The 25,685-nt window shown below is 44.7% G+C and overlaps 3 protein-coding genes and 1 long non-coding RNA gene across 5 annotated transcripts; 2 read left to right on the forward strand and 2 right to left on the reverse strand.

The window, feature by feature from the left end:
- Positions 1-142: 142 nt before the first annotated feature.
- Positions 143-5,091, reverse strand: gale (UDP-galactose-4-epimerase). Of its 2 annotated transcripts, none has more exons than XM_086182297.1 (11): positions 4,935-5,091; positions 4,184-4,313; positions 3,955-4,067; positions 3,375-3,488; positions 2,974-3,150; positions 2,409-2,522; positions 2,275-2,341; positions 2,092-2,177; positions 1,597-1,674; positions 1,000-1,114; positions 143-519 (listed from the first exon to the last, which is right to left on the reverse strand). In XM_086182297.1, exons 2-11 carry the CDS (start codon positions 4,302-4,304, stop codon positions 455-457), a joined length of 1,050 nt encoding a protein of 349 aa, XP_086038423.1. In that variant the 5' UTR covers positions 4,305-4,313; positions 4,935-5,091; the 3' UTR covers positions 143-454. The 2 variants fall into 2 exon arrangements, with proteins under 2 accessions (XP_086038423.1, XP_086038422.1); XM_086182296.1 differs by having other exon boundaries at positions 3,955-4,070.
- Positions 5,092-6,044: 953 nt separating this feature from the next.
- Positions 6,045-17,112, reverse strand: LOC147246779 (uncharacterized). Its single transcript, XR_015109746.1, has 3 exons — positions 14,328-17,112; positions 13,079-13,121; positions 6,045-6,085 (listed from the first exon to the last, which is right to left on the reverse strand). It is a non-coding gene; the product is annotated as an uncharacterized LOC147246779 (long non-coding RNA).
- Positions 7,230-9,865, forward strand: LOC147246780 (kazal-type serine protease inhibitor domain-containing protein 1-like). Its single transcript, XM_086183408.1, has 4 exons — positions 7,230-7,695; positions 7,800-7,960; positions 9,042-9,189; positions 9,499-9,865. The coding sequence occupies exons 1-4, from the start codon at positions 7,230-7,232 to the stop codon at positions 9,606-9,608; spliced, it is 885 nt and encodes a 294-aa protein (XP_086039534.1). The 3' UTR covers positions 9,609-9,865.
- A 5,171-nt stretch (positions 17,113-22,283) lies between the features above and the next one.
- Positions 22,284-25,101, forward strand: insm1b (insulinoma-associated 1b). Its single transcript, XM_086182364.1, has one exon. The coding sequence runs from the start codon at positions 22,443-22,445 to the stop codon at positions 23,946-23,948; it is 1,506 nt and encodes a 501-aa protein (XP_086038490.1). The 5' UTR covers positions 22,284-22,442; the 3' UTR covers positions 23,949-25,101.
- Positions 25,102-25,685: the final 584 nt, after the last annotated feature.

Genomic DNA, 25,685 nt, shown 5'->3' on the forward strand with positions numbered 1-25,685 from the left:
TATATATATATATATATAAATTTTTCCTTTTTCTGAATAGTTGTTGGTGTGTTTTGCACAGTGATATCACCGAAACATTTAGCTTTCTTCATGGAGTAATGAAGCTAATTGTCATTTATTAGACACACACACATATTTCTAGTCTCTGGTTCCTTATGTAAGAAAATTAATTTATTTCCATCATTATGTCTCAAATTATACAATACATTATGAGAGAAAAGATGCATTGCAAAAATCACACAGCAACATCGATGAAGACTTTTTTTTTTTTTTTACATATTTCATCTAAATAGCAGAGGATCCGAATGAGATATTAAAAATAGATTAAACAGGATTTTAGACACGACAACAATAATGACAAAAAAAAACCAACAACTTCCACATGAAATGCAATGTTTAAAATGATGTGCTTTGGCCCACTGCTCAGAAAGAGGGTTTCACCACAAGAGTGGTATCAGGAAGTTGTGCCGTTGGAAAACCCAGTGGGGTTCATCGACTGCCAACGCCAAAGGTCCTCGCCTGCATGGAAATGGGTAGAGAGGAAAAATCATCAATCTGATATATTTTTTGATACACTGTACATACTCTGGGTTTTACTGACAAGTTTGTGCAGTATTTCAACCATCCTTTTTATATGAATTAAGGTGATAAAATATTCAAAATAATTCATTAATTAGTCACAGTGGTGGTAAAACTTTAAATTTTCATACAAAATTTTTTAAAAATTTGAAAAATGAGACAGTAAATTAATGCTTAATGTTTTGAGAGGTAAAAATAGCCGTTAGTACGTCCCTAACAATAACTTTTTTAATGATTTGATCAGATGGCAGTGGCACTCGGTCCGGCGGGCAGAGACAGTGGTACACAGACAAAAGACATGAAACTGTTTAAATTTTAACCCTCCAAAAAGGACAAATGGAAGCAGCTCTGCTCTATATGATACATGTTTTTGGAGGAGAATCACACCGAGCTGGACACGAAATCACGCTGCGTCCTTACACATTCTTTCCAGCTCATATTTTGCCTTCCAGCCGAGCTCCTTCTCGGCCAGCCGAGGGTCAGCGTAGCAGGACGCGATGTCTCCTCCTCTACGCGGGGCGATCTTGTATGAGATCTATTGAGGGAGACACATTATTTAACAACCAAAGGAAAAAGGAGCAATTTCACATTTATGCATATAAGATTCCATCTTTACAGTCAATGGGCCTCATTTATATTCTGAAGCACATATTTGTTCTTATAGACCTCAGAACATTATTAGCCCTCACTTCAGTCTTACAGACAGGAAGCAAAGCCTGATGGCTACTTGTAACCCCTGCTCTGACATTTATTGTGTACTCCGTGTAATATTTAAGTCTTTGAAAGCCTGTGATTGACAGTTATTAGTAGTACACAAAAGGCGAAGCATAGAGTTAGCAGTTGCCATTAGGATGTCTGTAAGACTAAACTGAGGGCTAAAAAAAAGAAAAGGACCATCGGTGCATAAGATTAAATCACGAATGAGGCCAAATGTCTTCAAGTGGCGGGATGATGTTTACTGTCAACTCTCAAAGGATACAAGCGCCTACGGTTCATGTGGCTCTGAGAGGAACTCACCTCTCTCCCTGATGCCTTCTCCATGGCTTTCACCATCTGGAGAACTGAGTAGCCTCTTCCTGTTCCAAGGTTGTAAACCTAAAGCCAGCATCACATCGGAGCACACCAACACACAGTTCATAGCCATTTTTAACCAAAACATTCCCACCCTTTCCCGCTTGTGAGGGAGAACTTTCTTGACCAGAACAAAACATATTTTAGTGAATCAATACGAACCAAAAGAGGATTTTCCCAGTTGATCTTAACAACATCGACTCTAAGATGCAGGAATTAGATGCAGGTATCACATATACTCTCATATGTAGGTATTTGTGAGGCAAATTTTCGTGACTTTTCCAAAATTTTCTGGCTCAATTCATTCTTTTCAGGACTGGAAAGGGCTGCTTTCACATTCCATGACTTCTCCAAGTTTTTCCACGGCAATCTGAGCCGGACTATAAACACATACACGGATGATATCATCTTTACTGCTGGTTTAATTTGGGGGAAATGTACCTTGCAGCCACAGTTGTCCTTCAGCCTCTTCAGAGCGGCTATGTGTCCCTTTGCCAAATCGACAACATGGATGTAATCTCTCACACCTGGCAAGAGACACACAACAATATTCACCTGTAACCAAATCTTACGGTTGATTGTGAAATGAGACTATCGCGTGCAATGCAGCTAAAACTCCGTTACCTGTCCCGTCGAGTGTGTCATAGTCGTTCCCAAACACACTGAGACACTTTCTCCTCCCGACAGCAACCTGTGAGACACATCAGTTAGGCACTGCAAACGTGTGCGGTGACCGGCGCGATGATGTGTTCATGTACCTGTGCGACATAAGGCAGCAGGTTGTTGGGGATACCCTGAGGGTCCTCTCCGATGAGACCGGAGGAATGAGCTCCGATTGGGTTGAAATAACGCAGCAGCACCGAGTTCCAGTCCTGCGTACACACACCCGACAGTCAGTGGGTTTACACGCAAAGTTGCGGCTGTGGAGGCCATTTGGCTGCTGTCGCTGTCCCAGAACACACCAACGAGGAAGAACTGATTTATTCATTGGAGGTGCTGGTATGTTCCCTAACGGCTGGTTGGATTCAGACTTTCTCCCGGTTCACATTTTGCGTTTCGTTCCCCAATTAATGTTTGCAAGTGGCGTCCTTGACAACTCCTCAAGCTGAAAAGGCATCGTTTGTCTCCACGCCTGTTAAGAAGTGTGTTGTTTTTGCGGTACTTTGTACTTTCAGTTCATAACTGCATCATTCAGGTACGTCAGTCCAACTTTGTAAGTCCCACTGATGTGTTTTTACGGTCTATTTGCAGGTGGACTAACAATAACTCCAGTTTCCCAACATCATGTACTGGGACAGATGGGGACAGCAGCTTCATCCCTACCTTCTCTGCTTTACAGTGATCCTTGATCATCTCCTCAATGAAGTACTTGGTCTTGCCGTAAGGGTTGGTGCAGCCGCCTACAGGGTGCTCCTCGTCAATGGGCAGGCTTTGAGGGTCTCCGTACACTGTGGCTGAGCTGCTGAAGACCAGATTGTGTACCCTGTGAGCCTGCATCACCTGGCACATGCAGACACACACGCACGAGCAGTCAGAGGCCAACAAGAAGCACACACACACACTTTAGGATTAAGCGCCCGCGTGGAGGTCGGCGGGGTATGATGGGCTATGTAGCACGGTTTCACAAAGGATGCGATATTAATACAAACACACTCGCAAAACTAAAAATGAGTGTAAATCCCATCAGAGCAAACACACACGTGCAGATGCGAGTGGGGACTGACCTCCAGCAGGTTCATGGAGGCGGTGAGGTTGACCCTGTAGTAGCGTAGCGGCTGCTCCACCGACTCTCCAACAGCCTTCAGACCAGCGAAGTGCATGACGGCGCTGAAAGAATGCTGCCATACAGACGGGATACTTGACCACGAGCTTTATAAACTGATGTAATCACACCAGATTATAATCTATGTACTACAAATGGTGTCAGATTACACGGGAATGAAGTTCTTCCTTCAAATATTGTAGATATAACTCGTTTATATGAATCAAAGCCGACACAGTCGGAGGAACAATCCAGTACAGTCGTCTTCTTCAGTTACACAGACATCACGGATGACTTTTCTGTCAGAATATCAGTTGTTATAGGCTCACGCTCTCACTGCTGTGGTGAAAGAACCCTATGAGTGTCCTATCGTCAGGCTCTCAGCGTTTCTCGCCTCCAGTGTAGATCAGGTGATGATTTAGAAAACACTTTAATGAATGCCTGAGAGTAATTATCTACTCATTCAATATTAGTTTAAAAATGATTACTGCCTCCAAAATGTAGACATCCCTTTGTTTTTAAGAATAATAACAGGCTCTCACGCTTTTGAAGAGTTTTTCCAGTCCAGGTCGGTCCAGAAGGTTGAGTTCATGAAACTCAATGCTGGTGTCCAGGAGCTTCTCTATCCTACGTATGCTCTCAGGCACATCCCCTTCTCCTCAATTCAGAAAACACACACACACACACACACACACACACACACACACGTTAGCATTACATTTAGGCTGCTGTAGGTTTTTAGCAGTCTGTGTTTGCCATGAGGGCTCTTACCTCGGACTGCGTTGCTGAAGTCATCGACCACCACGGGCTGGTAGCCCGCCTCAATGAGCTCCACCACGCAGTGACTCCCTATGTAGCCACCTCCACCTGTGACCAGCACCGTCTCCTTCATCGTCTGGACCTGTCAAACACAACCTACAGTCAGGACTTTCGACTGCGCTCTGACAAAACCAGACAACTGCTCACCTGACACCCTTTCAGTGCTACTGACAAACAGGTGACCCACCCTGACTCTCCCACGTCAGCAGGGTTACAGTGAAACCACATAAGACAATATACATGTTAGTACCCAGGTTTATTACTTACTATTTTGCATTATTGACAGTTGTTCTTTTTTTTTTATAGATCATATTTTGTCTCAACAGGCAGAAACTTACTCATTTGCAATATTGATTATGGTTTAATTAAATTCCGAACATCTGCCACGAACACAGGGAAGGGAGGCAGCTACATGTCATTTAAATGCATGTCTGTCCGGTTTCACTGTTAGACAGGATGTTCTGTTCGGGCTTCGAGGCCAGGCTAAATAATAATAATAATAATAATAATAATAATAATAATAATAATAATAATAATAATAACAAAAAAATTCAACATAATTCAGTGGTTAAATGTGCTAAATTAAACAACAACCGTTCAAAGCAGACATGTGATTTCTTGTCTATCACTGTCATCATGTACCAGACTGAACAGCTTTAGTCAAGTCTAAAGTTAACCTGAGCAAACGAGTCAATCTGCTCACCGAGTTTCCCGGTGGGAGCGTAGACGGTCGTCCAGACGGAGTCCCTCGGTGACCGCTGACAGGAGCAGAGAGAGAGTGGGGAAGGAACTAAGGTTTATCTCTCACTTCCTTCTGGTAAGTATCCCCTCCTCTCCTGCGGACATGTCTCTACTTCCTGATTAACGTGGACGAAAGTCAAGTAGATGATTAATAATCCCACATCCTGTTACACCTACAAAATAAAAGCCCTGGCATTTCTTTATATCTGTATCTCACAGCTGTCAAATCCACTTTATTCTAAAGGGAGAGCTACTTCGAGAACTTTGCAGGTTGTGTCGCACCGTTAACGAACCCCAACACGGTCGATGACCCCGTTTTAAAGGTGACGTCATGTGCTGCGGGCTTTAAATTTGAAGCCGACAGAACCGAAACACCGGTTTACGTGTGCGCCTCACATGCCGTGACGCCATACAGCAGCCACCGTACAGCCACGCCTTTAACGTTTCGCACAGAGAGGTGATTGTAATCAGCGGCACCCACCTTAATGTGCTGTGCCGGACGTTCCGGATGGCGTAAGAAAAGTGCCACGTCGAGTTAATCTAGTCAGGAATAATGAAGATGCTGTTCGCTAACGTTTGCCCCCCCCCCCCCCACCCAGATTTAGATAATCAAGTACAAACTTCAGGATAAATCCCAGGAACTTTAATTGAAACTTAGAGTCTTTCGTGCTACTACATACTTCCCTACATCTCAGAAGGAAGTATTTGTACAAACATATGTACAGACGAAGAACATGTGAAGAACTTTGTAATATGTTGTGTTATGTCATAAACTATTCAACCAGATGATTGTTCAGTAAATTGAAAGAACATATTGGCTGTTTTAACCTTTTTGATAGCATTTTCACAATATTCTTAACTTTTACAAATCAAACAGATCCATCGATTTACAGGGACATGAATGAAACAGTGAGCTTAAAAAAAACGGCAAAATCTAGCATTTGAATTCATGCATTTGTAGTAATAATAACATAATTGTATATGATATAATAGTACAGCAGTCCCCTGGGACATTTTTCCACTCTACTTTTATACTCACCATTCAACTCAGGTCTTTTACCAAAGAGAGTAGTGTGCCATTTGTGTTATTAGTTTATGTATCTGAATATGTCCCTGTGATGGGGGATAAAATCCACAGAAACAGTAAAAAAAAAAGAAAGAAGTGAAACCCATTTAGACCAGAATAGTAAACAGCTAATATGCACGAATGGAGTCTTGTGTATCTATTGTTCTGAGGCATGCTAAACAATTTGTTAATCTATCCTTTAACACATTCACAAGAGACAGGATGTGTAATATTTTACTACTACGTGTAAACTGAGCCCCCATCTGCCCTTACTTCATTTTCTGTACAAACAAAAGATCTGCGAATAATCATCTCCCAGCAATAAATGAGATTTTCTTGCCAAAATATGGAGCTCTTTTTGCATGTACCCGCACACACACAAACACACACACACACACACACACTCGTTTGCCAGAGACACGCATTCTTGCTTTAGAAGCAAATAATCTAATTTACATTCGTTTTAAAATAATTGGTTCCACAATCCATATTTTCCGTTTGTAGAGAAAAAAAATTCATGCCTGCATCAGAAACCATTTAAACCTTGGAATTTCACACAGGAGAGCCTCTCAGAGAGGGTCAGGATTTATTAATAGTTCATGATTGCACGTGTCGTTAATGGTGTTTACTTGATAATGTGTGTCAAACATTTATCAGGGCAATCGTGTTCATATAGACAGCCACTGTTTCATTCATATGAAGTGCAAACAGAGCCGGATTCTTTCATATCCTGTGCCAGTTTTGAGGCCTGTTTGCCAGGCCGGCCCTGCCCAGAGACAGTGGCACATGAAGAGAGGCCGCAGAAATGTGAGGAGAGGAAGATGAGGCAAGTCGGAAATGAATTTTCTCTACTTTCGTGGCAAATGCCCTCGTTGTGTTGGACAGGACTTGAAGCTGGTGAAGAAATCTTATGGGGGTAGACGTCATGGCAAAAACTGCAGCAGGGGCACATGGTAACAACAATAAGGAAAACAAGTCCAACCATTCAGAAGAGGACAGAAGAGAGGGGACAGAAGGAAACGTTTAAAGCTCAGAGGAGGAACAACATGTGATTGTTTGACTGCCAGGACCATCATCTCTCTCTTGAAACTGGTTCAGTTTACAACTATTTCTTCTTCTTTTGGCTCGGCTGGGCACCTTCATGTTACATTTCGATATTTGTGTCTGACTGTGTTGAAATCAGTCAGCAGCATGGCTCGACTTTTCTTTTTTGTGTGCATATACATCTGTGCATGTGTGCACTCTTCTCTCGGGCTGCCACCTCAGCATCGTGGGTGGCTGCGACTATGGGAAGAGGGCGAGGGTTGCAGGGAGTGTGAGCTGCACCTTTGCCCCCCAGTGGTCGATGACTGCCCTGCAGGTCGGGTGCATGATGATTGTGGGTGCTGTGAGCAGTGTGCTAACGTGGAGGGGCAGCAGTGTGACCCGGACAGGGCTCAGAACTTCTATGGACGGTGTGGTGAGGGGCTGCTGTGCCAGAAGAAAAAACCAAAGGGAGGTCACCAGGCTCAGCCAGAGCCCACATGTGTGTGCAAGGACCAGGGTTCCGTGTGTGGCTCAGATGGATGGACCTACCCAAATCTGTGCCAGTTGAGAGAGGCAGCCAGCCACCACAACATGACTGTGAAGCTTAGTGGGAGAGGACCCTGTCACTCTGGTTACTGCTCTCTTTTCTTAAAAATCTTATTAGGGATCAATAGTAGGAAACAACTGCAGAGGTCCAAGTGTTGAATCATGGGGTACTCCGCTTCTCTTTTGCAGCGCCCCGTATCATCCGAGGACCCAGAGACCTGTCGAACTACACAGGGAACGACATTGTCTTTGGCTGCGAGGTTTCAGCCTACCCTCTTCCTAACGTGAACTGGAGAAAGCAAGGAAGCAGCGGCCATCTCCCAGGGGATGATCCTCACATCTCTGTCCAGGTTTGAAAATACCTCCTTATTATTTTTGGAAGTCATGAGCGTCTTGGAAGTCGGGCCACTGAAGTCAGAGTGTCCTGTGAGGGAAGTGGGAGGTTTTTGAAGCTCTGAGAAGAAGCTTTGGCGTTCAAACAAACTAGGGTGACCAAATTTTGATCACCGGAAACCAGGACACTTGGCCCGGCAATGAGATAAATACTATATAAATCAAATACTACTTGATACTTGAAGTTTACTCAAAGATGACTTATAATTTCAATACATTTAAAGTATGCCTCCTCTGTATGGATAGAAAATTGTTATATTACCAAAAAAACCCCAAACAAAACAAAACAAAAACACAAGACGCCCAGGACAGGATGTGAAAACAGGACGTTTGGTCACCCTCGTACAAACAGCATTATAAGTTATAGCAAACCCAATTCACGATCCGCGGAGTTTTGGATGAGCTGAAGTCCCTCAGAGGATTTTTTCATGAGGCCGGTAAAAAGTGCATGAAAGTAGTCGAGTCTGCTTTAGTTGAAGGCATGAATCAGTTTCCCAGTATCTTTTTGGTTTATGGATGGCCAAACCTTTGCTATGTTTCTAAGGTGAAAAGAAAAATTATGTTTTGGTCAGCTTGTTAATGTGGGAGCTGAAGCTTGGATCTGAATCCAAGACAACACGCTTCCGTCTTTGTTTTGGGGCAGCATTTCGGTTTTATCCTCCTTTAATTTTAGGAAGTTGTTGCTCATCCATTTATTTAGTAGCAATAGACACTTGGTGATGGAGTTAATAGCTGCAGCATCATTTGGTTGTGCAGATATGTATAGTTGTGTATCACCCGTGTAACTATGGAAACATTCATTGTGCTCTCTGGTGATGTCCCTGAGTTTAATCTGAGGTCGCTGATTATTTTAGTTGAAGTAAATGTCCCAGTCCATCTGCAGGACCCATAAGACACCTTGAGGGAATCCAATGACCTTAAAAAAATTGTAGGTCAAAGGTCAATGCCACTGTGATGGCATACAACCACAATGCTGTAATTTCTGGTTCAGTTTTAACCACCCTTGCAATAAATCTTTATACTCTGGTGGTTTTTCAGATTCGAGGAGGTCCCCAGCGCTACACGATCTCCAGCTGGCTTCAGATAGAGGGTCTACGTGTCTCTCATGCAGGGGTTTACTCTTGCATCTCCCACAATGCATTGGGAGAAACATCTGCATCAGCTCAGCTCACGGTGGTGATACGGCGTGAGTGTTTAAGCATCTTACTGTAACCCTCATGACCCAACAGTTAAATCAGTTTAATCAAGTAACAAACACTTTATTCTGTACATATACAGAAGAGGATATGTGCATGTATATATATCTATGTATCTATATATATAGGAATATACAGTATATACATATATACACACACATATACATATATATATATATATATATATATACACACATACATACATACACATACGCACACACATATGTATATATATGTATATGTATATATATATATATGTGTGTGTTTACTGAGACATTTTCTCATCTGCTCTTCTGTAGTGAAGGTGATGAAAGAGCGTGTGGGGGAGGACGAGGAGCACTTTGATCCTATGGAAGAAGACAGCGAGGATGGACAGCTGGCGTCTGGAGATTACCTGCCATTAATTTAAGCCAGTTTAAGACGAGACAACAAGGAGCCGTCAGGCAAAATATCATGTCAAACTAACTCAACAGATCATTTAACATTTAAGGGCATGATGTTGCAGCGTTAGCCAATTATACATCACAGTTGCTCATATTCTCTTTTTTACCGTATCGACTGTGTAATAAGTCACACTAACTGAGTTTCTCGTAACAAGTCAGACAACATTAAACTTGATTTATGTCAATTTCCATACATGGGCACTCTTAAAGCCACCAAGTAAGAACGTGTTGACTCCTCTTTGACATCTTTTATTCTATTATTTTACATGTTCGGTACAAATTACAAGCCCGTGAAAACATACAGAACATTGATTCACTGTGGGGGAAAAAAAAATGGAAGTGATGGATGGAGCGGGCGAGGGCGTGACCATCTGCAGGGTCCCCGTCTGCTTCTCTTCATCTCTCTCTACCTGAGTGCTAGTTAATCCTCTCCTCATCCCCCGACTCCCAGCTGGATACGCCGGCTCCTTCTGAATGGCAAGCTGCATTAACGGCGAGGAACTTTCTCCTGCTGTCTGTTAGTCAAAGCTGATTGGAGATTACAGGCTTGCAGCGAAAACACAACCCTCCATCTTATCTCAAATCACTTTCAAACCCTGTATCTCTCTTCCCTCTCTTCATTACTTTGTTCTCTTAATCCCAACTCTCCTCTTTGTCAATGTCATCAACTTCCATTCGCTGCTACATTTTTTTACTCTTATTCACTGCTTTTTTTGTGTGTCTTTTTTGACAGCTGAATGACAAGAGAGATGAATAGGAGGAAGAGGAGGAAGAAAAAAAATCTTCCTCTCCTGAGTGGAGCCAGAATGATGTCATGGGGGCATTTGTCCTCCTGGTGTGGAGGCTTCCCTTCCTCTGCTAATTACCTTGTACAAACTCGAATCTGATATGGCGGATATGAGGCCCAAACACAATTATTGTGGGCTAACAAAGAGATATTGAGATTCAGGGAATGAGAGAGTGAGATAGAATGGACGACTCGCTCGGCCGTCCATGCACATACACACCCGTGTGAACCCATCCACCCACACATAAACACAACCACTTGTCCTTCTCCTCCATTCCCTCAGATAGGCTAATATTATTACTGGGGTAATTATCTTCATTAGTGCCAGCAGCTGTAGAGAGCCCATTGCACGCAGTTCAAACCCCACCCGAACCTTCCATCCTTCACCCTCCTTCTCTTCCCGAAATCTCATTTGGAGACTTTGTCTACATCCATTGCATGACAGTAAACATCTAATAAGCATGAGTTATCCGTGTTTACTGACATGTTAGATTACATTTAGTGCATAAAAGTTGCATTGGCTGAAGAGGGTGCAACATCAGGAGAATGTTAAGACTGTATTTAGAAAATATTTCACAATTTACAGTCATCAATAATTATAAAACTTTGCTATGTTCATGTAAATTGCTTTTTAAAATGTGAGTTTCAATTTCAGGTTTTCAATTAAACACAAGGTGGCACTGTTTAGTCGAATAACCACCTCACTACAGTTCAGTCACTTTGACGGATGCTCTTCTTTCCTGTCATCGGTCACATTTCTCTGTTTATGTCCCCAAAAAAGAAACAATAACATACATTAATTAAGCACCCAAGGACACTTTACAAGTTAGCCGTAAAACTGTTTGTCCTCTTTGGATACAGTGACACCGAGAGTTACAGCATCATGTAACTCGCCGTTTTCTCTAAGAGCCATGGAAATGAATCCCTTCATGCTATTTAAATTGTCACCCTGCCTGCTTATTTACATAGAAATTATTGGATCAACAGCAGTTTTACACACAACATCCCCCACCTACTGAGATTGCCTTTTTTTTTATTGCTCCAGGGGCCAGTGTGGACGGTAGGTAACCTGTATACAGCTAAGCCCTGCATCAGGTGCTAAATGTCATGCATAGCCTGTTTTTATTGGCTGAGACGTGCTGTTGTGCCCTTCTCCTTTTCCTGGAAGCTATTGTTAAAGAGCTGGTTGTTAATGCAGCTGACCAGATGGGCTCCCTGTCCCCGCAGCTCTGACCGAGGGTGTTTACCATGCACTGGGCTGTGGATAACAGGTGAGACTACTGCTGGCTTGCCAACCAATCACAGCGCAGCAGATGTCTGGACTTTGCCTGTAAACCTTTATTTGGCATTTGGGACTGCATGGGAGTGGATTTGATGATAATACTGACTCAAAGTGGATACTGTTTTATGCGAATTTTTTTTTATTTTACATGCCGCTATTATCTGGAATGGTGATGCAAGCGATGCCAATAAGCATCCTCCACGGCCACTCACCGCCATCTCATGGTTAAATAAAGCTGAAATGTGTTCTTGTGTATCTAACAACCAGCTATTTAATTTTCCCTTCATAAAGTTCAGACATCATTTCCAGAAATGTCCTCTTGTCCCCTGTGTGACAAAATGTTTCCAGCATTAGCTGGGCAAACACTGAACATTCCTTTCCCTTTCCAATGCAGGCCATATTAAATTACTGCAAATTTGGTATCATGGCAACAGCAAAGGTAAGGCCAGGCCTGGGATTGCCGAGGAGCAGTCTTTTAAAGCTTTGAATCAATCTACCTTAATGGATGACCTGGGTCTAGCATGCGTATATGGATTAGTCTGGCTGGAGCACCTGTCCCTGCTCCCTCAACAGCAGATCAGGTTTCTGGCTACGCATTCACCTGGCTGACACAGCTTCCTGTGACTGACACTTCTCTTTGTTCACGCTGCTGCCCCGACAACATTTAGGTTGAATCCAACTCCAACTTTGATCATTTACTTAATATACTTTAGCTCGACAATATCATTAAAAACAGACAAAACTGCAAAGTAAGCCTTCAAGATGCCATATTTCCAGAAGCAAGTCTCCTTAAAGTGGGGGTTTCAGGTTTTGGCCCTAATGAGGCCTCTCATGTTGATCAGAGTTAAGCTGCTGGATCGGCCCAGTGAAGCGAGGCCAGGGCCGGAACCGGGGTTTAGGGTGCGGGGGCCGAGGTGAAACATCCGTCTGATAGCTTGTGTCTCAAAGATCTGAACTGGGAGATAAAGCTTAGTCAAGAAATTAAGGAAACAAATCTCTCTACTCTTGTGTAATGAGATTTAAAAATCAGTTTATTTTCCAAATACAAGCCATTGCCCTCTGATATCTAATCAGTCTTTTGTATTTTGCATATTTGCCAGGGATCTGTGCTATTTAGAGGGGAAGTGGGAAATCAGAGCAGCTGTCAGGATGTCAAGCGTGGTATCAACATTTTATTCCTCTTATCAGGGAAGATATCTCTTCTGAATTTTTCAGAGCACAGCTTTAGCAAAATATGATGTGATTTCTTCATAATTAAACACCGGGGAGAGCTGATTATTTGAAGGAATCCAACCAGCTCCATTACCACTAAGTGAAATATAAACAAGTAGCTGCTTGCCTGGATCTCCTAGGACGGTGCTGCTTACCCTAAAGGTGCCACCGGGTAGATGATGGAGTAGCTTGACTAATCTGATGAAACATAAATTACAATTTGAAAAATGAATGAATCCCCACACTGAGACGGTTATAATTCCTGAGCATCACATGTTGCAATTAAAACTATGCGAAAACTTGCTAGCTGTGCAGCAATGTTGAAAGACCTGGAATGAAAATGAACTAAATAGTTAGCAAGTCATGGGCAAAAATGTAAATTGAACCAGGTTCATGTATCAGTAATATTATAGCTTGTGTCTCGATTTATAAATGTAAGTCATATGATATTCTGCTTCGAACCGATTTAGAGTACTATTTGGAACTGTGAAAACAGGCTAGCACTGGTCAATCCTGCCTTGTAGTACCACTTTGTACCTTAAGAGGCAAAAAGATTCCAACTGCTTGAAGTAACTGTGGTCCTTCGGTCACCACCTGATGTTAGAGAACATTCGTAACCAGCTTTTCACTGGACTAGAGGATGGAGGAGGACGCGAGGCTTGCTGACAGGTGCTAGCATCCCACTGAAGGTATCAGGTGTCAGCTCTGTCCTCACAAAAACACTCCCCGTGCAGTGTCCACATTACTGTTGATCCCTCAAAGCAAGATGCCAAGATACTTGAACACCCACAGTCTATGTTTTATAGTGGTGGCTAATTGTAGCAAACATATACACTTCAGTATTTCTGGGTTTCCCTCTCATAGGAGGAGACGGACCAACCTCCGAGCTAATATTAAGCTCTCGATTGGTTACAAAGTGTATCTTTAATTCATGGGTCCACAAATGGAAAAATACACTCATCCAGATGGCATAAAGCCCCCTTCTCATACTGTGGCCGTGCTGCCGCTCTATATTCCCTGTCATTTCCATTATCCATCCGATAATGAAACGATTAGCTAGCAACTATTATGCTAACCACAAAGCTGGATGGATGATGGATGGGCTAAGAGATAGACTCAGGCGGTTGGTTGAGGTGCTTTGTCCTGGATTTCTGACACCTTCTCTCTTGTGATCCATGCTACCCCCCATTGCCTCCATCCAGCCCCCAGATCCACCCCAGTTACCCCCACCAGCTGCCTCTGACCCCTCATCATAGCCTCGCCTCTGCTTGCCATGTGCTGGGAGTCAAAGGGTTCCCACCTATCGCTCATCAGAATGGACCCCACCATCTCCTGCCTAGCGCACTAAATCACAATCAATCCTTTGGCAGACAGAGATTGATTGGGACGTCCGCGACCCTGTACCTTTCAGGGGAGGCCCCTGCCATCCAAAGAGCCGCTGTCACTGATAAATAATAGAAGTCATCCTCAAAGGAGCGAGTGGGTCAAGTCTGCGGCCCCTGGAAGGAAGTTATCACAAAGCAATGGAAGGAAATTCTTTTCTCTTTAGTAGCAACACCCACGATGTCTAACAGCATGTATGACAGAAGGACGTGCGTGAGAGGAAGGTTCGCTTTGACGCAAATAAAAAGCCTTCATCGTAAAATCTGAATCTATCTTGTAGCACAGAGCAGCAACTTCACAATGTTGCCGTTACGTTTTACAAAAAACAAACCAAAACAAAACAAAAACAACAACCCTGGAACATTATTATGACAAGCATCCTGAAAAGATTTTCTGGGACTTTCCTGTTTGCTTGTGGGAACATTCCCTGTGAGGAAGGTGAGATAAACTAAAAATTTTAACTTGTTCTTACAAATGATCCAGCTTTTTCACCCTAAATTTAGTCTTGCAGACTGGAAGCAAAAGATCCAAGTCACTCTTTGCTCTAAAAATCTGTTCTATTATTCTTTGTAAGCGGAAATCACACAGGCTTGCAAAGAGTTCATCTTCCGTAAAAAAGTTATTTTAACATGAGATCTTCTTTGAGGTACCATTAGAAACAGGTAGTAACATTTGCCATTGTTGTGGGAACCTTCCCTGCCCAGAAGTGGAGAGAAACTACTCCTCAGATAATTCCTGGCCTTCTTCGTGTTTAGTTTCCTAGTTTTCAAATGCTGCTTTATTCTAATGGCCTCTCTGCTCCGTCTTCAGGCTTCATTCATGAATGGTCTTACGCACAAATTGGTTGTTACTCACTTTGGGACTTTTTTTTTTTTGCCCTCAATTTAGTCTCGGAGACGGGAAACAAAGCCTGACATTTGTGGTGTGTCCTTCGTGACTGACTTGCAAGAACTCAGTACGTGACCACCTGCTTTAAAAGTGAAGAAAAAGGGGAAAACTATTCAAACAACTCATCACTCTTCTTTTTTCAAATGGTGTCTCTCTTATGGCCTACCTTCCTCTCTCTTTGACTCCACTCCCAAAATATCCCAATCCTCCCTCTCATAATCAGGTGTATTGCAACACGTTGTGGAGTGTTTCTCGTTTTGATTGCAGCATTCACGTGAGCGTCGACAACAAACATCGTTCAGACATGTCAGCGTCTCCACCATGCCGTAACAGGATGATTGGAAGTGAGCGATCTTATTGTGTATTCACTGGCGAGGGCTCAAGAAGGATCATTCACATGTAGATGTGTCCCTCTGGAAGTGCCTCGGCTATACAATTTCCATTTAGATAAGGTGTATACACAAATAAAGAAAGGACATTGGGTTCTTCATTTGATTAACTAATCATAGTCTTTGTAATACCACTCGGAGACCTTGAAGGGCAGTGGCGGGATGTGCACCTTGATTAGCCTATGCATGATTGCTGCTGCTGTTGCTGCTACGGCACAAATCAGCTCAAGTTACTCAACTCCATACGCTGCACGGCGGCTGTGATTAAACAGGCCATTAAGATATAGAGAGCTTCAGTCAGTTCAATCGCTTTCACCGCTGCCTCGGTAGGTCGCCACAGCCACAGTCCCTGATCAGCAATAACTGGAAACGGGAGCTGGAGTGGGAGGTGATTTGGGTTTTTAAAGCTCTCTGAGGGTCTTCTGTGATTAGCTTGAATTTAAAGGTACATTATGTTCTTGTCGCCTCTTGCCGGGCTGGTGAATTCATTATCTCATGCTTGAGCTGAGAGGGAAAAACTCAGCTGCAGGACACATGTAAGAGTTTCAGTTATACACACTGAAACATGCCAAGCGAGGAAGCTTACAGTGTTGAAAGATCAAACTAAACCCTCTTCAACCTCATGACTCCAAAGTGCTCTTCCCACTTCTCTGCTAGGCCTCCTCATGCGGCGCAGGGGTGTGTGTGTGTGTGTGTGTGTGTGTGCATCATCTGAAGGCTGTATAGAAACTCTACAGCCCCTCTCCATGACTGATCTCTTTTGATAGAGCTCATTATGCAAACTGCTCCCAACTCCCGCCGCATAATTAGTGCTTAATTAATTTGAGTGAAATCTTTCATCTGTCTGTGTCCGGCCAGCTCCTTCCTTCCATTTACAACATGATATTAATTTCAGAGGGCGAATGGAAGCCCAGTTGATGAAAAGGCTGATATAATTAATCAAGTACTGTATCTTTTCCCTTCATTTTTTGAGGGAATAATAATAAGTGTGATGAGCAGAGTCTGATTAACCCTATTATGCTCCCTAATTAGGGTGATCATTTAATAATCAAGGAAGCAGCACAATTATAAGGGAAAGCAAATTACGCTGCCTAATGAGGAGTGTACCAATTCTGGGAATTCTTTGTTTGGAAAATGTGGCATTTTGAAATCAAAGGTCGGAAAAGGTTTCGTGTACATGATGTTTACGTACTCCAGCCCCGAGCTTTGTTGTGCTTCGTGCGTTCTTATAGATTTCTGTGGACCACAGCTACAGAATTCGGAGGAAAACTGGGATTTTCGGTTGTTTACTGACATTCCACAAAACATGGCATGACCGCTGGAGCAACTGAAAGATATTTCATAGAGAAGCAAAAGGTCTAAGCTGTTGTTTTGTGTTATTTCATCTGTCGGTTTCAGAAAATGGTTTTCGCAGATGTTTTTTTTTTTTTCAATGGCATTTTTAGGTAAAACTGAGTTAAATCACACTTCCCCCCCCCCTTCTTCTTTTTGTTAAAGATTCATCCAAGAGAGCACAGGTCACAGATGGACTGACGGATCCCCAGCTCGTCTCCCCGACAAGGCAGCTGCGAATTCAGGACCACGGACAGCAACCAGCCTTCTGCAGAGCCGGTTGACAAATTCATTTCTTAAAACCCACCGCTGCGAACATTAAGCAGGAAACAGAGCAGTTATATATTTAGCAGACATGTTCACATGCATCTTTAGTTAAATACGTGAGATAAGCTGAATAATAGCTTAAGGCTGGGGGGGTGAGCGGCTCCACGCAGCCAATAGATAACAGATACGGCCCATTAGGTCTGCCAGAGTCCATCGTTCATGCTCCTCGATGATACAGCTGCTGTCTAAACTTTCATCAAGATAATGGTGACCTCGTATTTGGAGTCTTATGGTGTCATTTTTCTTACACAATTATCAGTATCATTACAATCTTCAGAGAGCCAGTGAGCGACGGAGGATGGAGCTTTTCTGTCTTTTGTGAGCAGCGTATTGACTGCCACGGGCCAAATAGCTGTCAGTAAGACCCCTCATCGGCTGGCGTCTTTGTGAGGCGTGCGCGCGTGTGTGCGTCCACGAATGTGCCTCAATTTGCCGCTCTTCACCCCCATCGTGCAGCTGTGGCTCTGAGAACTCTTGTGAAGTAATTGAATGAGCCGAGGCAGGGGGAAACCTGTGGCAGCGAATGCGGTGCATGCTGGCCTTATTATCTGTAACACGGCAGCCGCTCTGCCCGCACTCTCTCATCCGCTCATGAATACAGAAATGAATGTGATGGACGTCAGAGGTGAACGCAGAGGGGAGAAACAGGCCCGAGCTGTTTTAATCAGCTCCCAGATAGAACAATCACTTTATCCACCTCCGCAGCTCAGAGGTGAATTAGTGTTTAACATTCCAGGGCATGCTTTCTGACAGGGGGCTCCACCCCAAACAACCAATGGACTGTGGAGATTATCAAGGGACACTCGGATGCTTTTGATGAGTAAATTAGAGCTAAACGCACCCCTGGGACTCCAGCGACTGATATGCAGGGAGACTCTTTAATAAGAGCTTCTCTAGAAGAAAGACAAATGTGTCGTCCCTCAGAAGCGCCTCATATGCGTGGAGGAAAACGCACGGATGGAAGATTCTCCCTGGAATCAACACAGTCGTCTTTGCCGTGGATCACATCGCCGCGCCATCAACTCGGTATATCAAAGACCCGAATCGTCCGCGTTCGTCCTCATCAAGTCATCAGCATCATTGTCAAACACTTGCATGACATCAGGGACAGTCAGCGCCAAGGGCCATTAGTCTTCTGAGCTCAGAGCTGAACCACTTTACAGAGCTTTTCACGGGCGTCCTTCGAAAGTACACTTTAAAGTCTAGACAGTGACCTCGGAGCCGCTTTCATGGCCAAACAGGCCATTTCCCCCCCATTGATCTCCTGAATGCTACAGTCTGACTTTTTTTCTTCTTCCTGTTTCTCTTTTTCTTCAAGAAGCTTCAAACAAACCTTTTTTTTATACTATTGTTGCTCTTCACGGGCGCAGGCTGTTTTCTCGGTGACATGCTGGCTTCCTCCGTGATGCCCTACAGACGTCTCTTACTATTAAAAAAAACCTGTTATTGATAACATAGATGTGTGTTGACCAAGTGGTTTGTCTGCATCATCTTGAGCAGGGGGTCCTTCACCTTTCAGCCACCCCCCCCCCCCCCCAAAATAAAGGATTTGTGGCTACTACTCCTGGAGGTGGTTGAAGCTATGCACTAGTAAGGCCATCCGCCCAACTCTATATAAATTAAACAGTTCAGGCCTTATTTTCAGTATTTTGGCTCCTTTAATTCAACCTTCAACCCCCCGATCTGTATTTTGTGATCCCCGGGGAGGTCTCAACCCCTACTTTGAGAACCCCTGAGCGAGCCAATTCGTGTTCAGTGTCATTAAAAATCGTAACCAGATTTATTTGATGCTTCTGGGATCTGTAGGGCTGCAGTAAAGTGCATTAAAAGCACTTTCACTGTTACAATTTCACTGCAAAATCAATGTTCTCTAATTTAAAAAGAAGAAAACCAAACAGGTTTTTATAAATATTTTACAATACTTATCAATACTTAAGGCCTCGGGACTTCCATAGGAACAATTCCCCAATATTCCACGATGGCGTGTTCCCTGCAGTGACAGGAAGTCAAGTTAGTTAACCCTCCATGGACAAAAGCTCATAAATATGCGACCAGCATCTTATTTACTAGAGTCTGTGCTATTTACAAGGCAAGACAGAATAAACAACACAACAGAAACAGATGGAATATAACAGAGTCGGACAGGAACATTGGAGATGAGCGACCGTGGGTTTAAAGCAGCTTCTCTCCGTAGACATCTGCTTTGGGCAAACCCATTTGGAGGGAACTATATTTAAAAACCAATCACTTCATTAAACTTTGGCACGTTTCTTGTACCGTGTCATTGTTCTCTTGTTGCTGCCTGCCTGCTCCCTGTCCAGGGACAGAGGCTGAGGCCCGGGCTGTGCTGCGTGCACAGCCAGCCTGATTAAATCTGGGTCCCTCGCTGGCTCCCTCCTCTGAGTTGAAAAGAACCAGCAAGAATAGGACCTCAGCCAATCCGTTACAATAATTGATTGACAATGCATTGAAGGTGGCCATGTAGGGAGCACCAATTACAGACGTGTCCTATTGCACTTTCAAACTGGCTTGGCGCATAGAGCCAATCATTCATGTGGCAAGTACAGGAGGGTCTGTACATCTACGGTGAGAATCAGGACGGTCTTTGTGACAGAAGCAACGCCCCACGCGGCTCCCGTGGTAACCAGGGTTAATGTTTGACCTGCAAGGAGAGCCAGGTGTTGAGGCCTCTGGCAGTGGAGGTGAAGCGTCCTGTGGGTGGTGCAAAGAAGACAGGACGGGACCTCATTGCTGCGAGGAGCTGAAAGCGTCACAAAAATGTTTTGAAGTATTTTAATCTCAAGGATTGAATCCAGAAAAAGGGAACATGCAGGGACCCCTGGCCTGATGAGGTCCAGGAGCATGTGATGCTGGTGCTGGTGCTGCTACTGGTGTTGGTGGTGGTGCTGCTGCTGGTGATGGTGGTGGCAGCGGTAGGAGTGCTGGTGGTGGTGGTGCAAGCAGCATTAGAGCAGCTGCAGCTGTATGCTAATGAGGCGCCGTCAGCGCGGGGAGAGCACGCGCCACTGAGCAAACACGCGCATGCGTCCGTGTTGCCGAGGCCAAACACACACACACACACACACACACACACACACACACACACACACACACACACACACACGGACACACACAAACACACACACGCCCGGGCCCACGCGCTTCACAGAAATTAGCACGGAGGAAAAGAGGAACTCGTTAAAATGCCATCAAAGCGTGTCGCCCCCAACAAAGCGGGACTGATGGACGCGGGAGAGCGGAAATTAGACGGAACAGAACAAAGTCAGACTCAACAACCCACAACTACACGCGCACACAAAATGAAGTTTTCAAGAACGGGCCCTGCTGTAAAACTGCTTAACTGGATTAACGACAACAAAAAGGAGCAAAAAAAGAAAAGATTTTCATCTTCTGTTGTCACTTCCCCCCTCCATATCGTCAAGCTCGGTAAATTGACTCTTTCTGGCCCCCCAAAAAAAGAGAAAAAAAAGAAAAAAGAAATAACGGTGAGCACCGAGGCAGGTGAGGAGACAGGGGCCCCATTGAGAGGAGGGCGCAGGCCTGCGGCTCAGCCTCGATTGTGTAATTATTTGACTTGGTCATACTGCAGCTTTATGCAAATGAGGGGAACAATGTACGACGATGGAGATTAATTCCTCCCCGGCCGCCCCGCTGAAAGGAGGAGCAAGAATGCGCTCCGTGCCAAGTGGCGCGCTGCAGCCTACATCGCTCCATTATAACCGGGGAGAAGCAGACAAATATACAATATGTGAGAGCTGAAACCATAGTGTGTGTGTGTGTGTGTGTGTGTGTGTGTGTGTGTGTGTGTGTGTGTGTGTGTGTGTGTGTGGAGGGGGGGGGTGATGTTACACTGCAGAATGAGGCTTATTTTAAGGAATTATTGCGCTTCTGAATTTAAACATTTTCAGCAGAATGAGCGGATTTGAAACTTTTTTAAACAGTGATTAAAACTAAAGCACACACATACATGTATATATTCTATATCTATTATATATCTATATACATATTGCACACGGGATAGTTGAGCAGCAGCCATCTATGATTTATGTGGAGGTTTTTTTTTTGCAACACTGCGGCCTTCTTTGTCTGGAGCTCTGATTCCGCCCAGCACGCGTCTTAACTGCGGGCCAGATTGGCCGTGAGTCCCCGTTTCACAGTTAAGAGGTCAATTTGCCTTTCAAACGGAGAAGGGGGGAGAAAAAAAAAGTCAAGGATATCCAAGCACGGGCAGACGTGGCTATTGTGCGCAGGGACCAGAGGGCCCTCTTATTACTTATGTATGCAGCGAGATGTCTGATTTATATGTCGAGTTAAACTACCGGGACTACAGGACACGTGCCCGCATACGCAGAGAAACGCTCTCTCTGCAGGAGCGTCGTTCCAGATTAAAAAAAAAAAAAGTCTGCCGGAGCAGCAGGTTCGAGTAGAGCGCTGCGTTCTGTGCCCTACGAGCGCGTAAAGGAGGCTGAAACATGGATGTGAGTGTCTGCGTGTGTGAGTGTGTGTATGCGTGTGGAGCAACAGCGAGAGCGAGAGCGAGAGAGAGAGAGAGAGAATAACCCAGGAGAAACAGAGGATGAACATGTCCTCTCTTTAAGGACATGTGTTTCTTTTAGCCAAACATGATTGTCTGTCTTAATTCTAAATTGTCATGATGTGGTGACGGACATTTCCTTTTTGGCAACTCCGGGGGCCGCCCCCCCCCCCCCCCCCCACCCAGAGGAGAGCCACAAAGCCACGGCACGTGTGCATTTGTATAGGGGCCTATCAGACCGTAAAAGGAGGAGGGTCCCGGCGTGTGCCTCTGTCGGGGAGGGGCTGGGCGCACACATTAATGTAATAAACCGCCAGTACATCTGCTAAGCTATCTGCACATCCTCCAACGAAATCCAGCAAAGCCCGACTCCGAGCCCTCCCACAATCAAATCCACTGGGATCTCGGATCCATCCGATTGGTCGGGGATGCTGCAACAGGGGGGGTGGAGAACAATAGCATCATTCCGGCATAAAAAGAGTGGAGCTATGCCTTGGAGACGAAAACATTTCAGCAACAGAAGGATCAATATACTGGGGAGATAAAAGTCCCAGAAGCTTCAAGTGTTGCCATATTTTTAACCAACCTGGATACTCGAGACTTCACCCGCCTCCCCGAAGTGCCTTTCCGCCGTTACTCGCCAAGATGCCCAAAGGATTCCTGGTGAAAAGAAACAAGAAATCTGCACATGTTTCCTACAGGACTCGGTCAGACGAAGATGACCTCCAGGAGCCTCCCACCGCAGCTGCCTTGCCGAGTCAGGCGGACACCTCCCCTCCGATGCTGGCCATGGCGCACAGTCCGGACCGCCCCGCAGCATCACCGGGTTTCTCAGCAGCTGATGCACCGGTGCCAAGACTGGAGAAGCCGGCACAGTTCGGCAATCCGGAGACGGTATGCCAAGCCCTCTACAGCCCCACCCGGCCCATCAGCAAGGAGCACGAAAGGGGATATTTCGAGCGAAGTTTCAATCTGGGTTCGCCCATTTCTGCCGAGTCATTCCCGACACCTGCCTCTCTCTCCGGCCTGGACCATCTCCTGTACGCGCCAGTCGACCTGAAAATCGGCACAAGCAACAGCAGCCGAAGCGGCACCAGCAGCAGCAGCAACAGCAGCAGCAGCAGCAGCCTTCCGGCTCCGAGCAACCGGGTCGGGACTAAAAGACCCACGTCGGACGGTACAGAGCGCAAATCTAAACCCGCGCCAAAGAAACCCAAAGCCATTAGAAAACTCAACTTTGAAGACGAGGTGACGACTTCTCCCGTGCTGGGGCTTAAAATCAAAGAGGGGCCGGTGGAGATGAAGCCGAGGGCGCAGTCCTCCGGGGGGAACAGGCCTCTGGGAGAGTTTGTGTGCCAGCTGTGTAAGGAGGCGTACGCGGATCCGTTCTCCCTGGCGCAGCACAAGTGCTCCCGCATCGTCAGGGTCGAGTACCGGTGTCCCGAGTGTGATAAGATGTTCAGCTGCCCGGCCAACCTCGCCTCGCACCGCCGCTGGCACAAACCCCGGACCACCGGCGCGCCGGCTCTGCCACCGACGCAGGGCATCAAAGCTGAACTGTCCAAAATGCCTCCACTGGGCCTGAGTGTCAAATCAGTCTCCGACGAAGCCAAAGACATGAGTGACAGAGACACCCCGAGTCCAGGTCTGTCCGAGTCTGGCTCTGAAGATGGCTCCTACGACTGCCAGTTCTGCGGGAAGAGGTTCAAGCGGCAGGCGTACCTCAGAAAACACATCATGGGACACCAGGCCATGCAGAAGAAAGTGCTAGAGGAGCACGGCTTTCAGGGCAGCGAGCGCGCAGCAGAGCAGGCTCCGGTACCTTCCTCCTCCTCCTCCTCCTCAGCATCCTCCTCCTCCTCCTCAGCATCCTCCTCCTCCTCATCCTCAGAGGAAGCATCAAACCAAAGCCCCCTCAATCTGAGCCCGGTGGACTGCCTGCTGTGCCCGGTGTGCGGGGAGAGCTTCACCAGCAGGGCCGGTCAAGAGAGACACCTGCGCCTCATGCACTCCTCCCAGATCTACCCGTGCAAATACTGCCCCGCCACTCTCTACAGCTCCCCGGGGCTCACCAGGCACATAAACAAGTGCCACCCCTCGGAGAACCGGCAGGTCATCCTGCTCCAAATGCCGGTGCGGCCCGCCTGCTAGAGACAACACAAAACTCTCGTGCCTTTGATGGAGAGGAGGAAGAAGAGGAGGAGAGTAGGAGGAAAAAATAGTTGACGCTCACTGCCACAAGTTCAGGAAAACGACGGCAGAGCGATGTGATGTTTCAACGGTGTCTTTTCATGCCAATCAGTGATTGTCGAACGCTTTCTCTCTATATTTGAACTCATAGGCCTATTTTGAGATTTTTATTTCTCAAATTAGTTTATCAAGATTAAAAAAAAAAGACAAAAAAAAAAGAAACCAACCATACAAAGCGTTAGTTTGACTGTTGAATGGTATTTTTCTAGGACGGCACATGTGCTCAATGATAGCTTCTAGACCTAAGAAATGTCTAACACATTCTCAGAATTCACCGACCGTGATTGCTCACCACTGTAGCTTTTGTTTGTGGAAGACGAAAAACGGTAACAAGCTTGTCTTGGTGGTGGTGGTGGGGAGAAGAAGAAGACGAAGAAGAAGAAAAAAGAAGAAGTGACTGAAGCATTCTCTGTTTAGTAGAACCACAAATGCCTTTGAGTAGATTAATAGTCCGAAATAGCCTCCATACACATCCAAATCCCGCTGTACAACTGCCTTAAAAAAAAAAAAAAGAAGAAGAAAAAAGCAAGAAAAAAGCAAGAAAGAAAGTCAACCTAGATTGTTTTAATTTTGAATGCTGGCACATATTTTATTATTATTATTATTGTTGAAGATTGTTGCAATATTTTTCATCATTGGTTATTTATTTATTTATTGGAATTATTTTATGTAACTTATTGTTGTGTTTGTTGTGATCGCCCCCCCCCCCCCCCCTTTCCCTTCTTTTCTTCCCTGTGAAATCGTTCTGGCAGTTTACATGTGGTATAGCCAAAATGTTGTTTGTTTGTTTGTTTGTTTTGGTTTTGGTTTTCGGGGTCAAATTTCTTGAGTTGTGATATAAATGTCTCGTGGGTCAGGTTTTAATCTTCAATCTCCACAGCTCTTTTGAAATTGAAAGAAATGAAGAAAAAAAAAGGAAAAAAGAAAACGCAAAGCTCTTACTTTAGATGCAATCTTTTTTAAGGACAAGTTATTTTTCTTAAATGTTGGCTTTTATAGCGCTTTGATTGTATGTGTATATTGTTGTTGTCTATTAAAATAAAAAAAATATTTTCAAAAGGACACGTGGTGTCAGGGTGGTTTCACTTCTAAGAAGAGGGAGACATGAAAGAAAAAAAAACACCTCTAAGTGTGAAAGTTTGGTGATTCAACGAATTAAGTTTTATTATTTGTTCTAACTTTTCAGTCCCAGTGTAGATTTGTTCTTAATATTATCGTGCATCTTATTAATTGGATGCTTTTCCAAGGCTGATGGTTAATTTTTTTCTCATGTTTAATTCACGCTGAATCGGACAAGGAAGAATAAAAAGCAGGTTTTGTTCCAGAACCTGGAGTTTTAAGTTAAAAGCAGCAACAATTAACCAGTGACTAAATAATTAGCAGGTTGTTGTTTTTTTTTGTACATTTATCACCAAGAATTTGCAACCTGGTTTAATTAAAAACAACTAAATAAGTCATCTTTTTGCAGGGGAGGAAGTGCTGCTCAGATTCCAAAACCCCCTCAAAGTTCTGACAAATTCTCCTGACTTTCATTCTGCAAATTAGCCATCAGTAAGGGGGGGGGGGGGGGGGGCATAGGGGCCCCTGGACTAATTGGATTGCCTGATTGGGGACACATCAGTAAATCATAGCTCCAGT

This window comes from Aulostomus chinensis, chromosome 17 (genome assembly GCF_037954235.1).
Source record: "Aulostomus chinensis isolate RoL2024-O1b breed Wild chromosome 17, RoL_Achi_v1.0, whole genome shotgun sequence".
In the NCBI taxonomy this organism is placed as follows: Eukaryota; Metazoa; Chordata; class Actinopteri; order Syngnathiformes; family Aulostomidae; genus Aulostomus; species Aulostomus chinensis.